The following is a 17,226-nucleotide window of genomic DNA, read 5'->3' on the forward strand; positions in this document are numbered from 1 at the left end:
TCATAGAGACTACTATCTCATGAGACCCAAGTCAGAACCATCCAGCTAAATTACTCCTGGATGTCCAACCCACAGAAACTGTATGAGATAATAAATATTTATTATCATTTTAAGTCACTAAGTTTTGAGGCAATTTGTTACACAGCCAAAAGATAATATCCTTATCTACATATTTTTTTTCCTTTTTACCTTTTACTTCTGGTGTCATATACATATATTGCCTATTTTCAAAAATAACTAGCTTTAAAAACCTCTTTCTCAATCATAATTTTCTCACTCAAATTATATTAGATTCGCTAAATTAGAGCTCACTTTTGGAAATGTTCTCTGTAAAAGACTTCCCCCCAAAATACAGTAAATTCTACAAACTGGTACTCTTTTAGACTCTACTGAAAGTATCCTCTTAAGGGAATATTAAGATCCTGGGCATGCTATTATTTATCTGGTGGGTGGGGTTATACAAATTAATGGAATCATGCCAACCATTGTGCAGTGTAACTGACTACATATGCAATCTCACTGGTTAAAAAGGAGCTCGCCGGCACACCAAGGCTCAACTTCCACCCCAGAATGAAAACATGTAATGAAGAACGCCTGTTCAATTACAATCAGATAAGGAGCGTGTTACTCTCCCAGATTTATTTTTTTAACCAAGCTTTATAGTAACAGATGGGTTGTATTCCTCAAATTAGTCTTAAAAGATTTTCCTCAGATTTAACGTCAACCTAGCAACTATTCTCCTTCCATGAACTAGCAAAGGAGAGAAATTAAAGGAAATAAAATAAAATGAAACCAACTTTCAAGAAACAACATGTCAGAAAATATTATTGTGATGAAAAATTATACATAAAATCTTATGTGAAGTACAGTTAATAAAACTGGCTTGTGACACTGTGTCACAGGAGTTGTATCAAGCATACAGAGATTAAATCAATAATTTGAAGAATGAGAGCAGGGACTCTTAGTAAATAGTTATGCCTACCTACACTAATTATTTAGTTATCAGTTCAATTGTTTGATAAGTGGGTCATATTAACTCAAAACTGTAAGGTGTTAAATGACTGTCACTTATTAGCTGTCTGATCTTGATCAAGTTATTTAATTCCTCTGTCTCAGTTTGCTAATCTATAAAATGAGGTAACAATTTCTAGAGCATAAGGTGACTATAAATGAGTAAACTGGGTAATTCATAAGCATAAAAGTATATAGTAAGCACTCAAAAAATGGTACTTAGTAGTTGTATTAGGAGACTATGTATATTTGGAAAGTAACATTCAGAAAGTATCTGATTTCATTAAATATAAATTTATTACTAAAGTGATGAGGTGAAAAATAGTCAATAGGAGAAAAATGCACCAAAAGAGAAGAGAAAGTAAAAAATCCTAGATTCAACAATATACACATTTAGCAGATGTGTTCATTAAATATTAAGTCATATATGACAATAACCACCTACTTCTCAATATTCTTCAAATATCCAAAAGTTCATGGACTTTATAAGGAACCTTAAAATATAACTGATACTAAAGCATGATTTGATCAAGATGCTGGCAAAAGTATACAATAATCCTGTAAGTTAGCAAAACACTAGAATAAAAAGAGTAAAAATAAAAAGGGAAAATTGTTTTTGCTGTTGTTTTTTAATTAATTCGTTGATTGGCTTAAAAACAGCTTTTGACAAAAAAAAAAACTTTTAAAAGGTTGAAGACAGAGGTACAAATGATCAATTAAAAGCAGTTAACACATTCACAAAGCCATTGATAAATTCTTACCACCATAAAAACGAAGCATGCAGCCGAGGTCAGGATTGGCAGCCTCCTCCTGTATGCGCACAGGGTCGTCAAACCCCAGCCTGGATAAGTAATCGTAAACAATCTGAAGAGGTCGTTCTGTAGGTTCCAGTCTCCTGCTTACACAAGTGAAAAGAAAAATATTTGGTAATTAATAAAAATGCTTCATTTAATTTTTTAAATCTTTTAACATGCTCTACATTTTTACTTCTACATCAAGATTTTCTTTAATATCATATGATACAACTAACCCAAACAATTGGTGCTCAAAGTTTTTGGTCTTGGCAACTCTCGATAGTCTGTGAGGCACCCAAAAAGCTTTTGTTTACATGGGGTGTATCTATTGATATTTACTGAGTTAGAAGGTAAAATTAAGAATTTCTAAACATTTACTCATTTTTTAATAACAATAAACCCATTATATGTTAACAAGTATTTTTTGAAAACTGTATTTTCAAAATAAAACAAATTTAATGAGAAGATTGACACTGTTTTACATTTTTGTAAATCTCTTTAATAGCTGGTTTAATGGAAGACACCTAGATTCTCAGATTTGCTTCTACATTCAATCTATTGTAATATTATGTTATGTAGCCTCTAGAAAACTCCACTGTATACTCATGAGACTGAGAGTTAGAAGAAAATTAATATCTCATTATTATAATGAAATAGTTTTGACTTCATGCACCTCTTCAAAAAGTCCCAGGGATCCCCCAAAAGGTCCTTTGAGACTTTCTCATCCAAACTTTAAGGCATCGAAATTATGAGATATAAAAGATTATACCTGGCCATAAATTATTTCATATAAGCTACACACACAATTACAGACGGAGACTTTGGGTTGCCTACTACATTCTATATATTTCCTCTGGCTTCATAGATGATTTTTCCATAAAAATCAGGAATGAATTGCCCAATAATTCCCCAGAAATCACTCTACTACATGGTCCTGACTGAAAACTAGGTAAAACCATAATGTCAGTAAATCTTTTGTGGCCTCTGGTGACACCACATAATTTAAATCACACAGACTTAAGATAGCTCTTTTACAATTATTTTATCAGAAAGCAAACAGTCGTAAATATAGCAGCTAAGAGTATGAACTCCAAAAGTCAGACTGTCTGGGTTTGAGTGTCACTTCTGCCACTTACTAGCTGCATACCCCTGGACAAGTTATTTAACCTGGTTGCCTTAAATTCCTCATTAGTATAATGAGAATAACAGTAGTGCCTAACTCACAGAGTTGTTATTAAAAGTATTTATTTGTTTAAAATAAGATATCATATAGTATACATGCTTATTTAACAAAGTATTTCCCACGTAGTAGTGTTCAATAACACATTGATAATTATTCAAAAAAACTCTTAGGACTGGAATAAAATTTTAATTAGAATAAAAATACAGTATCTCCCCCATCTGAAACAACAATCAAAAAACAAGTACAGGAGAGGGAGAGGGTATAGCTCAGAGGTAGAGTGCATGCTTAGCTTGTACAAGGTCTTGGGTTCAATCCCCAGTACCTCCATTAAATAAATAAATACACCTAATTCCCCCCTCCTCAAAAAAAAAACAATAAATTAAGAAGTATAGGAAAACCTATGTGTTCAAAAGGTCTTGAAGAACGTTATTCTTTATGTCTTAAAAGAATTGTTTAGAAAATTTAAGACTTGTATTAACTAAAAGAAACACGATACACTTCCCATCATGGCAAAAAGATATGAAGGACCTCTGTGTTCTCTGGTTAAAGAATCTGAAAGTACTGTTGGCCACAAAATTTAAGTAAAAAATAACATGAAATGGGAACACTACAAAGACGAATATAAACAACTGTATCAATATGGTAGTTTAGGAATGGAAACCATATTGATGAGCATGAAGAAACAAAAATTAAGCCATCACCCGGCCCCTCCTGACTGCTCAGTTCTGACTTTTAGCTTCCATAAACTCAGAACTACTACATAGGGAACGACGAAAGAACTAAAACCCTACAAAGACCAATAAATATTGAATTTAATAGAAACAGAAAATAAACTTCAGAATAAAAATACCAGTTACAATTAATCTCTAGTCAAATAAAATAAAAATTCTCAAAGGGCTGTGACAATATTAGGCAGCTTCCCAGTACAACGGTAGAATTCTTCTAAAAAGGATGCATTTTAAGAGAATTGTAATAAAATACATCCTGGAGGGGTCAATTAGCCATGTAATCTGAAGACTGCCTAAAGGATTAACTTGAAGACAAGGTGACCAAGGGCATAAAGAGCTGTCTCTATCTTCCAATGTTGGAAAGGATTAGAGTTACTCTAGACTGCCCCAAAGAATCGGACCGGAACCAACAAGAAAAAGTTGCACAGGTAAACTTGGATTAAAAATGAGGAAGAACCTTAATAATTAGAGATGCCCAATAATGAAACAGACTGCCTCTTAGAATAACTCACAGAGAGCTAGAGAGCCATCTGTCACAGAAATTTTAGAAGAGTTTCCTCTTCTAAAGAAGAATCAAGTTTGGCCAGATGATCTTTAGGGACTTTTAGAATTCAAGGGTCTGTGAGGTATCCAAGACACCAACCTAACACAATTCAAATTTTACCTGAACAGTGCTATTATTTCTGGATACAGAATTCAATGTAAATATAATTCCATAAATGATCACATATTCAAAACCAAGAAATAGTTTTTTCAGGCCAAATCCTACTAGCTCAATTTTTCTCTTCCTCCCTAGAAAACCAAGAGAAGTGGAAACATCCTAATTCTGACATATTTTACATAATCAAATTTCCTGGTCTAAAAAGGCTCTCTCGATTTTGGAAACCATTTTTATATATTTCTACCTAGACAGTATTTTCCCTGGTGGGAGGAAAAAAAAAATCAAGAGATTCTTAACATCTGCTCTTATTAATTTAGCATAAATGAGCAAACAAGAAATATTTCAAGAACTGCAAAAACAAGTAAAACAAGAGACTAATTCCATTTACTCATTAAACTCATCTGCTTAAGAGAGTAGAGAGTACTGGGGGAGGGAAAAGCTGTAATATGCTTACAGATCAATTTTGTGTTTCAAAGTTCCAAAAGTTTAACAGGTGGCTAATTAGCTATTTGTTAAATCTCTCACAAATCAAAAGAAATGTATATAGTGCCAAACAGGTGTAGGAGAGAGTAATGCTGGCAATGAAAGGTTTCATTCAGCATTTGAAATACTTCTACTAGCTTTACGGAGAAACAGTAAGTCTATTGTTAATAGTTTTGGCTTGCTTCTAAGGCTTCCAGCAGCTACTATAGTCCTTGTAAATCTGAAGATATGTGCATTTGATTTTCTCTCCAGAACAGCCAACCAACATAACACTGTTATCAACAGTGATTTATAGCTCTTAGCCAACAGTTATTCTAGACAGTGACCACAGTTAAGATATTGGTAACAGAAAATTTCATTCCAAGTATTATTTCACAAGAATTCCTGTTAATAGTGGGAGGCAAATTATACATTATTAAAACCCAATGTATTGTATCCAAGGTCCTAACAAAGCACAGCAGCAATCTCTACCTCAAAGTCAGGTCTTTCCTGGCTCAATCTCTGACCACCTATAAAAACCTGCAAATGTTAAGACCAACAAAATAGAGTATAATACAAACAGTAACAAGGATACTTCAATGTATGTAAGTGTTTCACATTTTACAAAACTAGGCCTATTTCTGCAAATAAGTAAAATGAGGTTCAGAGTCACACAATTAGTACATAAGGGCATCAGGGTCTGAACCTGTGTTGGTTTCCTGACAAAGCTTAGCCTCCTTTAGGAAAATCACATTATTTTAAAGATGTAGTTAAAATAATTTATGCAGAAGAGAGTTCAAAGTATGTTAACTTACACCAAGAACCCTAAAAAAATTATGTTTTAAAATTATTGTACTTCATTAGTCTGATACATTATCATTTGAAAGATATACTATTTTTATGCATCATTGTTGCATAAGAATCTTACTAGCCTTCCCTGTCCCTAGGACGGAGGTTCTAAATCCTAGGAATTTCCTGGGTAATGGGAGTGTCTTAGTTATTCGTGAGCCCCCTGGATAGCCCGAGTTTAAGCTAAGAGATGAGCTGACTCAGGATGGGGGCTGGTCACCAGGAAGAGTAGCTACCAGAAGAGAGGGCTGGGGCATGGAGTCAGCCCAACCTTGGGGAGGAGAGGGCTGGAGATCCGAGTTCAAGCACGTAGTCACTGATTCAATCAATCCAGCCTGCTCAATACTACCTCAATGAAGACTCTGTACCAAAGTTCTGTAGAGCTTCCTGGTGAGTGCACAACTAACATGCCAGGAGGGTGACAGATCCTCCCAGACCTCATCCTCTGTGTGTCTGCATCTGGCTGGTCCAGATACATACCCTTTATATTAACGTATCGCTTTCTTGAGTTCTGTGAGACATTCTAGTGAATTAGTGAACCCTGAAGGGGTCATGGGAACCCCCAGATTTTTATCCAGTTGGTCAGAAGTGCAGCCAGGTTCTGAAGTCAAGGCAGTAAAGGTCTTCTTGAAGACAATGTCCTTTAACTTTTCAAGTTTGTGTGAACTCCAGGTAGTTAGTATCAGAACTGTACTGCAGGAAACCAGACAGCCTTGCAAAAAACACTGCCCATTAGACTATGACCTACCTACAACTGTAAGATATAAACTGATTTCAGAAGTAGTAAAATGTAAAAACAAAACAAAAAGTTTTAATAAAAACAAATTTTTAATGTATAACACATTCTTTTAAAGTAGTACATAAGTATGAAGCATAAAACAAAAATAATCTTTTTCTTTCCTCAGTGGTAATCAGCTCAGGATGCATCAGAAACTGAACTTTCCATTCCACTTTTATAATATCAAGAAATGGTAAGTAAAAATTCAGTGACTTGTTAAGAGGTTACCCAGCTAGTCAGTGACAGGAAAGGAATTAGAACTCAGGATTCCAAATCCCAAGGGCATTATTGTCTGTTATACACATCTATTGCTTCTTAGCTTATCTTAAAAGATAGTTTATCAAAGATAGTTACACAGAAATCTTAGTCATTTTGATGACTAAAAATAAAAGTAAATATATGACCATGAGCCAAAGGGCACTCCATTTTGTTACAAGTGATCTTGTTACAACTTTTCAGATAGAAGGCAATGATTACACTAAGCTTCACTAGTGAGTCATTTATGACTCAAACAGTTTAATAAAACAGACAGGCTAAATATTATCACGTAAAGAGAACTGGACTGGGAGACAGGACATTTGTGTTCCAACTACAGCTCTAGCACCAGGCAGCTTTGGACCTGACCTCTCCAAGCCTCTGTTTAACATCTATAAGATGAAGGAAAAACGGATTCAGCGATTCCCATGGGGAAGTTACTGGCCTTGTGGGCAGAGCAATTCTTTGCTGTACAAGACTGTCCCACACTTTGAGGACATTAAGGCTCTCTGGCCTTTGTTCTGTAAATGCTGTTAACTCTCCCCCGTTGATGTGATAACCAAAAAGCCATGCCCAACACATGTTTCCAGATGGAAAGGGCAGGGGGTGGTGGGGCTGTTAGGTTGGGTTCTTATCCCTGGTAGATATCTCTCTCAAGTTCCCTCAAGTACTAGAATTCTATAAGTTAGTTAGCCCTCGGTTATACTCAAGAGATAAGTCCATGATTAAAAAAGAGTAAGGAAAGAAGGAAGTCATGGATGATTTAGGAATAACATGGGGTAATTTTAGTCCCCGTAATCCCATTTTTAGGACCTAATCCAGGGAAATCAACAATGTATAGATTTATGGACAAAGCTTTAGCCAACACACATCGTCCAAACCTTGAATGACCTGCAACAACTCAAATAGGTAGCACTTCCTGAGCACTTGCTAGGTCCAGGCATCATTTTAAGTACTTTATGTCCTTGCTACTCAAAGTAGCAAGCATGTTACTTAGGAGCTTAATAGAAATACAGAACCACAGGCCCCATCCCAGACCTACTGAAACAGATTCTGTATTTTAACAAGATCACCAGGTAGGCATTAGAGTTTAAGAAGCTCTACTTTACAAGCATTAATTCATTTAAGCTTCATAACATGTATAATTAATTTAGTCATCATGACAACCTTATAATGTAAGTATTATTATCCTCCATTTTACAGATTATAAACTGAGGACAAAACATTAGGTAAGTTGCATAGTAATGGTCAGAGCCAGAAGCTGAACCCACACACTCTCAATCCAGAACCCAAGCTCTAAACCATTACTGCACATTATTTCTCAAGTTTCTGAAATAAAGTATATGTACAAAATGGAAGATTCTGTAGCTATTAAAACTGGTATCTAAGGAATTTTTAATGACACAAGGAAATTAATTGAAATAGGCAATAAATAAAACTGAATATATGGTGTGGGTCCAAATATGCAATTTTTTAAAATTACATACAAACACTCATTTCAAAAAAGATCTGGAAAAAAATGTTACTATGGCAGGGATGGGGGAACATAGTATATGGAATCTGGTGTCAATGCCAGAGTTCAAATTCCAGCTCTACACTTACTAGCTGAGTGATCCTAGGTGATATGATTAACCTTTTTAAGCCTCATTTTCCTCATCTATAAAATGGGGAAAATATTTACCTCATAAGACTGTTACCAGGATTAAATGAGATGATCTCCAAAAAGCATAAATATTGAAAATAATTATTTCTCTTTATACTTCTTCATTTTTCCAAAATTTCTATAATGAACACATATTGCACTTCACTAAGCAGCAAAAAAAATTACTAATAAAGATAATGCCTTGTGGGGAGGGAATAGCTCAGTGGTAGAGTGCATGCCTAGCAAGCACAAGGTCCTGGATTCAATCCCCAGTACTTCCATTAAAAAAAAAATCTAATTACCTCCTCCTCACCCCCCAACAAGTATATAGTGCTGTATGTCAATTATATCTCAATAAAACTGGAAGAAGAAAAATAATTATTTAAAAAAATTTTTAATTAAAAAAAGAAAGAAAAAGATAATGCCTTAGACTGTTAACTATCTTATGAAGGGCTCTTACAAAGTACCTATTCCTCTGATTAGATAAATGTAAGATTTAACTCAAACAATTAACAGTTGAGTAAGAGATTTTAAAAGACCTTTAAATAAGTATGATTAAATAGTGAAACCGAGTAAGGAGCGCTGTGCCAATTTCCCTCCAGAGGGCCTTTACTCAGAAGGAAGTCCACCATCTACCACGAATGATTTCAGCATTCCAACTTCTTGGCAGTAAGTGCCTAGCCTTGAACAGGTTACCAGACCTCTCACAAAGCCTCAGTTTTCCTCATCTGAAAGCAATGAATGATCCTACCTCTCGTAGAGTTACTGTAAGGATTCAATAAGAAAGTGTGCATTAAGCAGTAAGCCCCCGAACTAGCAAAGAAAGCACTTAATGTTAGCTAAAATTTGCCATCATCATCACCATCATTCTTTGGCTGGCTGAGACTTCTTGAGCAATTCCAGCAATGAAAATAGATTCATACCTTCAAATTACAGTTCAATAGTGTTTTCCTTATTTTGCAATCAATTATTTTCAAAGAGCTACTTCATTACAAAATGATCAACGCCACGAGGCTAAAAAGAGACAAACTCTCCATTTTAAGTACAGTTTAGATTCACAAAAGTAAATTATATCACATTTGGATTCTTAACTAACTATACAACTAGTAGCAGCAAGGCAATTCAAGTGGGATTTTCTCCACTATTCTAATAGATTTGGATACAAATACACATTAGTATACAAACGAGTAAGTCAGGTTTAAATACTTGAACTCCATCAATCACTACCAGCTGTAATGTAGGTCAAGGCTTTCCACCTGATAAAATTAGATCCGAATCAGTGTTAAGATTTAGAAAAGCCTAAGGATCACCCAGTCTGATCCTTTCATTTTACAAATGGATTTAGGAAATGTAGTTAACTGGTGAACAAGGAAAACATTCAAGTGCTAATCTACTTTTTCAGGAATTAGTCCAAATCTTAAAAGGAACACATAATAAATCTCAGGTTAGACTTTTTAAATGGTATCAATTTTTAGCTCGGCTAAAGGTGTTACTATTATTATCACATTTTTAGGTGTAAGTGGGAGCTCCCCTTCTCACTTTCAACAGTATTGAGTCCACAGTTTTAAATTTTGTTTCAAGACATTTATTTTTAACAGGGAAGGGGGAGGAAAGAAAGTCAATGGTCAGGTACTTAAGGAGCTCTTATTTGATGTCTAACTCAAAGAACAGATAGTAACTTTTTTAAAAAAGCTGAATCAGAGTTCATATGCACAGTATAAGACGACTATGAGAGTACTTTTCCTCTTCACGTTTATATAAAAAATTTTAAAGAAAACACAAATGACTTAAACCTATGAAAGTAAGCTAAACCTCACTAAGATAAATGAAAATTAAAACAAAATAACAAAACTATCAGATCTGCAAAAATCTATGTCATCAGTTTTGAAAAAAGATTTGTGTTTGGAATGCTAAATATATGATTCTTTAAAAACTGTTGACAATCATTTCTATTCACAGTCAAGTATGCACTCATACATGAGTATGTGTGTATACACGTAAGATTTAACACTAACGTGTTCTGGAGAAAGTAAGGGGGGAAACAGGTATACTTTGATATTACTCATCAAAGTATAACTTCTATGAAGAGGCATTTGATAATATCTATCAAAATTATAAATGCACATATCCTTTGAGCCAGCAGTTCCACTTCTAGTTTACCCTACAGATGACTTCCACATAGGAGAAATATCACAGGTACAAGGATATTCATCACAGCAGTGCTTGTAGTAAAAAAAACTGGTAACAATCTGCATGTCCATTAATAGGAGACTGGCTAAAATTATGGTACACTCACAAAATTGAATACCACGTGGCCATCAAATAAATGAAAACTATATAAATATTAATATGGAAAGATCTCTCAGAGACATTAAGTCGACAATGTGTTGCACACAGCACCATTAGTTTTAAAATTTATATGTAAATAAAGATATGTAATCATGCAAAAGCATATGTACTTCTCATTCTATTTCCTTTTACACATTTCTATTTCATCCTATTTACACGTATTATCTTTCAAAAGAAAAAAAACTTTGAAAATATTTAAACTTAGACATCCAACTTATGGTGTAACCCAAAAGAAGTAACTATCAAATTTCCCTGATAGTTTTTAAACTCAAGAATCCTAACATCTGCATTCCAAGGACAAATTTTTTTTCCAAGCCTAGTGACTCAGTAGTCATCATCAGTTGCAGTACGAACAACATCCCGAAGTCTACTTCCAACAGAAACACATGTGACATACACTGCAGTAGAACGAGAGTGGCAAAACTCAGATCTCACCTGACCAGATCTCCATGAAGCTGTAAATAGAGACTTTCCCTTCCCTCTCCAGCACATATTTCTGATGCTGGTGTCTCCACTGTGCAAAGGACAAGATGTAAGTCGGAGGTGGTGGAAGAGGTGGTGGTTGTATTGGCAGTGGTCGTGTCTGCTCCGTAGAGGTAAACACAGCCTCTCTTCACATCTTCTCTCAGCCAGTCTCGCTCTCGAGAACCAAACCTACTTCTCCTATTCAAACAGTTTCTGCTCCCATTGCGTTTCATATTTCTCTAAAGGATGCCAAGAGAAAGAAATTGTTAGCTTAAAAGTCTAACTGAACTGGACATGTTCAGTCCTCGCCTTACCTTTCTCCTCTGTATCCAACAATACTCCGACCCAACTGCCTCCTCCCACAGCGCCCTCCACATCTGCCACACCCATTCTTCAACCAGAAAACAATTTTCTTTATCGCTAGCTGCTCATGTTTCTGTCCATCAACTTCTGACCATTTTTTCCTTATATTTTCAGAAAAGTGTCAAGAATAACAACCATGTACCTACTGCCCAACTTTCACAAATTTTAATAATCTCCCATCTTTAGTTCAGATCATTGTTCTAAAGAACATCTATATATATTCTTACATATATAGCTAAAGCCACTTGGAATCTAAAACAATCCCATTTCCTTCCCCTTCTCCCCAGAAATACACATTGTACTATATTCAGTATTTATCATTCCATGTTTTTTGGCTTGTCATGTATGTATATATCTATAAACTATATAGTATTGTTTTATATGATTTAAAACTTTATCTAAAACCTAATATACGTCACTGTAATTTTCAAATTTAATTCAACACAGGTTTAGAGATATATCTATGATAATACACCCAGCTCATTCTTTTCGGGGGGGTGGGAATTAGGTTGGTTGGTTGGTTAGTTGATTGATAATAGAGGTACTGGGGATTGAACCTAGGACCTTGTGGCAGCTCATTCTTTTGTATAACATTCTATTATATGAATACACCAAAACTTATCCATTCTCCTGCTGATGGCATTTAGTTTGTCTCTAATTTTTCACTGTTGGAAATAATGCTGCAATAAACTTTTCTGTATGTCTCCATATTCAAACTAAAAGTTTCTCTAGGGTCCTGACCCTCTGCTTCATATCCCAAGTAAGCAAGTGCAGAATCAACACAATACTGCATAAATATTCTTTCCAGTCCCATGTTTCAAAAAAATTACTATTGCATTTGATTAACTTAGGTACGCCAGACATATTGTGAAGTTACCTTACCTTAACTCAAAAACAACTGCTACAGCAATATAACAAGTTTCTAAAGATCAGCATTTATCTGCTCAATTTTTTTTAACCTCTATTTTTATAGCAGGCCATTTCTCTTCCCTTTAATAAAAAATGAACTTCCACAAACAGTTACACTGACACACCTCTCCAGAGCCACTCCCCACTGCATTTCACAGTTTCAGTCATATCCAACTCCACAAACACACCAGTTATTCCACAGGTCTGTGACTTGTTTGATATGCTCATCTCCATCTTGTCCATCTGAACAGTTATTCTTCAGAACTCTCCTCAGACGCTCCCCTCTCTATGGAGCCTTCCATGTCTCCTATCCTCCCTTTCTCCTCCTGTCTAGAACGATTTAATAACTCTACTCTCCTCAGCAGAACTTCTTCATTTTGAAGTGAAGATACTTCCATCACTGTGTACAACACAATGAGTTTTTGATTATTTATTTGATATTTCTTCTTCTCTTCCATAGCAATAACCTAGTATAGTACCTTAACACCTGGGTGGCACAGAGATGCATGCAAAACTTAGCTGAAGTCACAGAAATGTATTCCCAGTTTGTACTGTAGCCTAAGTAGCTCCGGCAAGATGTTGAACAAACTTGGGGGAAAAAAATGTCCATTTTTATAGGCAACCGTACAATCTTTTCTTTGTATCAGCTGCAAAGTAAATAAAATACTTTTGCTACTGTTCTCATAGGAAACAGAAATATCTAAAGCAAATATTGTATTTGTAATTATTGAGATTAAATATTTGAGGATAACTGTAGCACCTAAAATTCAGTCTCTAAAGATAGTAAAGAAAGGGGATAGAAAAGTTAGAAGGCATTCCCATGTGGAGAGAAAGAAAAAGAAGAAACAAGAATGGCTTCATTGTTTAAGTTTAGGATTAACAAAGCTAAATCGATCATTTTACAGATCTCAGGGATTTAAGTATAGCTATTCAAAACCATGAGGATTATTACTGATTCTAACTTTAGATAAGTAGGATCAACTCCTGCTACAAGTGGGAACTAGGTCTCTCCCTTCTCATCAAGAGCATTTTCTCAAAGCTGAATATCTCAGAATTAACAAAGGGCTTTCCAGCACTTACTCTATAAACACAGGGACTATCATATTTGCACCACTAAATAACCTTAACTACTGCATAGTTAACCACTGATTTTAAATATTCTTTATTTTTTAATCTGTGGGAAAAATTAATGGATCCATCTGAAAATAGTATTCTATATGCTACAGTAACATTTCTACAAAGAAGCTCTGCCTTCTGCACCCAGTGGACAGCAACTGTGCTTGCTCACTGCTAATAGAAAAGGGCCAAGCAGACACTAGTCCACAAAACCACCAGAAAGTTTCTTTAAAAAAACTTTTTAATTAAGGTCAAAGAATATTCCACTAATCTTTTCAATCTTAAGAACATTAAGACAGACCCCAGGAAGTATTATGTTAGTTCAACCATGACTTTTCCTCTGTGAGGATTTTTAACAGTCATTTTTTAAAGTATATATCTAGTTCCCTTAAGACTATAAAATCCTTAAGAACTTTACATTGTTGAAACGTATGTGCTGTTGGTCACAGAATGTCTTGCAGCTTTTAGAATCATTACTCCACTGGAATTGCTAGATTGAGAACACTTTTTATTTCCTCCCTTATTCTTATATAAAAACAGTTGACAAACTTACCTGAAACAGAACACAACTATAATCACCCTCACATCAAACAAGTGTATAAAGAGCACATTTAAGATTTAAAGATATTTCTCGAAAGCAGAATAAGCCATGAATTAAGTACTCACTTCAGTGTTACACTTTTAATTCTCTAAAAAATGAAGATAATATTGAGGGCTCTGATCAGTTCAAAGGTGATAAACTATTAAATGCCCACATACAATTAACTCTAAGATATGCCTGGTAGAACAGGGTCTGGTAGAAGTAACTCCCCACACTCAGTGAGTTCTACTAGACCATGAAATATGAAGTAAAGTACACGTTCCTGCATTCAAAACTTTAAAACATGGGCTCATCTCTAGCAATATACATGTTAAGAAATATTTTGGAAGGAGTGGATAAGTTAAGGACAGGAAGACCATTTCAATTCATTAAAATCTTTGAGGTATCAATTGATTTTTAAAAACCATATACACATTATTTTGATAAAAAATCAGAACCTATCATTGAACAAATGGATCTCATGGCATTCACTGACTAGATTAGTTTTAACATCAATTCTTCTGCAGACTGAGTAAAAAAAATAATCTCCAAATTGTAGCAACCATCTGGAAAATTTCTGCTTCAAAGATACTCCCAGTAATCTTAAGAGTATTAAAAGTCTCATACTTACACTACAACTAAAATTATAAAGGGGTACACTCTAAATAGTAATTTGCTAAATAAACCTGGGGGCAAATTTTGAATCAAATTTTCCAATACTTCATACGGATGGACCTAGGCCTAATCTAAGTTGCACTGGCTTAGTTATATTACCCTCTTTATGAAAATCTATATTCTTTGACAATAATAAGGTTCATGATTTGGTATTAAGTATAAAAGAGATACTAAAAATGATAAACCTTTTTCAAAGGGTTTTCAGAGAAGAACATGTAGGAGATTATGACTTTCTTCCCAATTCAGAAAGTCTTCTACTTAGATATTCCTTTCCAGTTTCACCTGACACAAAATTCAACCACTTAGTTATTGAAGGGAATTTGTGTACGTAGAACACACTACACTTATTCTTCATAGCCGATCCCATTTATTTACAAGTATGCAAGGGCCCTAGACACTGTCACCCTCCCCATACCACCAGCTCAGTACTAGACTCAAGATAATGGTCTCCAGATTAGAACCCCAGGGATCTAGTGGTAGACTGGACCACTTCCTGGAAGTGTAGTAAGGCCAGACCCTTCAATAAAGATCCACATTTCCCAATTCCTTCCCTCCTACAATTTAACTCGCTCCCCCCCTACACACAAAAAAAGTTGTAAAAATAGCCAAGGTTGTTTACCTTCTAGGCCAGAGGGCACTACCTATCTCTCAGACCAGCCCTTTCCTGATAAGCCAGACCAGTAGAACTTTTTTAAGTTCACTCACAATTTACATTTTTGTGATCTTATATAAGTAAGTATCTAAAAGCCTTTGAATAATTATACTTAAAATTTGATTAAGTATTTTACAATAAATATGTACAAGGTTTACGCAGAAGTGGAGGTAAACTATGAAAAGTTATTTAAGTCGCTGCATTGAAATTGGGAGGTAGCAGAAAAAATGTTTTATATCGTACAGAGTTCTATTTTACGTTGCTTCGTGGATTCACCAGGTGCTTCAAATCTATTGTTTTTCTCCGTGCTACCATCTTTGTGATGTCCTACGAATAACCTTAATAACAAGTATACAATGCCACACTCAATCCCAAAGAATGACTATTACTTAATGTACTTTTTAACATCACGTATTTTCATTGTTTTGCCAAGTATTTTTGAAACATGTCAAATATAAATTTTCTTTGCTCTCTTCCTTTTCTCTGGCAAGTTTTAAATCCTGCTGATTCCTATTCTAGCACTCTAGAAGGAATTCCACCTCCAGAAGGACACCTAGTTTACTTATTTGACCTACAGAAAAATTTCTCTCCAACTATTTCAAAGGCTAGAAGAAAACTCCATCCAGTGAGTCTCCCCCAATCCCTCCTTTTAGCCACCTTCCCTGTCCCCTCCCCACCCTACTTACATTCCTTGTGCATTTTAACTTCTTGTCATCACCTTCAAGACTCCACTCCCCGCCCTGCCTGCATCTGCCTTCATTTCCTCCTACTCCCCCCAATTCCTGCCAAAAAGCCCCACTAGCTGCCTGTTGCATAACTGCTCCCCCATTACCGTCTCCCTGGATTGTCAGCCCCGCTCCCGCCAGCAGGAATGCCCCTTTTTGTCCAACCCCTCCTCCCTTCTGCAACACGCCCCGCGATTCCCCGAGATTAAGCTCCTCCGGGGATTCTCTCTCCGGGCGGGGCAGTTCGAGCTTGCAGGCCGGCTCTTCGGGGCGGGGGACCGGGTCTTAACTTCGGTGGTAAGCCCCGAGAGCAGAGTCGGCCAGCTCCAGCCGGCGCAGCCCCGAGCACACTGCAGCGCCCGGCCAATCATCGCCGCCATCCTCCCGCAGGGGTGATGTCTTCAGGTGTCCGGGGACAGAGCCCTGCGTACTTCCAGCTCCGCTCTCAGGTCAGGAGCCGCCGGGCCCGGGGCCCCGAGCGCGGCGGGGGAAGGCCGAGGCGGGCTTCCAGGTCCCGAAGGAACCGGGTGGGCGGCGGCGACCGGGTGGACGCCGGCCCCAAGGCGTGGGCCTGTGAGGCGGGTGGCGCGCGGCCAGGGATGGGCAGCGGTGTGGACAGAGGCGGCTGCGGCCGCGGCCGCGGCCTCGGCGGGCGCCAGGCGAAGAGGCCTCCGCGGGTGCCGCGGCCCCTCCAGCCGGTTTTCGGGGCGACCGAGCCGTGAAGCTGACTGACCGACGCGAGGCAGGGGTCGCCGGCTGCCTCAGCCACCGCGCGGGGCAGGGGCGGCCTCCCCCTGCTTTCGCTCCCTCCCCATCCCGTACACCCGCCCGCCTCACCTTCAGGACCCTAATCCCGCCCGGCCGGCAGCTCGCGGGCACTTCGGGCGGCTCCGGGGGCTCCAGCGGGCCCGCGGGCCCCGGCTCCACCTCCCCCATCGGCGGCTGGCAGAGGCTGCACAGGGACGCCCAGCCGGCGCGACGCCGAGCGGAGCCTCGGCTGCGCGCGCGAGCAACCCGCGGCCCCGCCCC

General features: G+C 37.3%; 1 protein-coding gene across 1 annotated transcript in view; it reads right to left on the minus strand.

Annotated features, from left to right (window-relative positions):
• The window catches only part of PHLPP2 (PH domain and leucine rich repeat protein phosphatase 2), a 63,224-nt gene extending 45,998 nt beyond the window's left edge, over positions 1-17,226 (minus strand). Inside the window, exons 1-3 of the mRNA XM_074370480.1 lie at positions 17,035-17,226; positions 11,148-11,416; positions 1,773-1,906 (exon numbers count right to left, since the gene is read on the minus strand). Of these exons, the coding sequence (XP_074226581.1) occupies positions 1,773-1,906; positions 11,148-11,416; positions 17,035-17,133 (502 nt within the window). The 5' untranslated portion in view covers positions 17,134-17,226. The remainder of the gene's footprint in view (positions 1-1,772; positions 1,907-11,147; positions 11,417-17,034) is intronic.

Source organism: Camelus bactrianus, chromosome 9 (genome assembly GCF_048773025.1).
Source record: "Camelus bactrianus isolate YW-2024 breed Bactrian camel chromosome 9, ASM4877302v1, whole genome shotgun sequence".
Taxonomy (NCBI): domain Eukaryota; kingdom Metazoa; phylum Chordata; class Mammalia; order Artiodactyla; family Camelidae; genus Camelus; species Camelus bactrianus.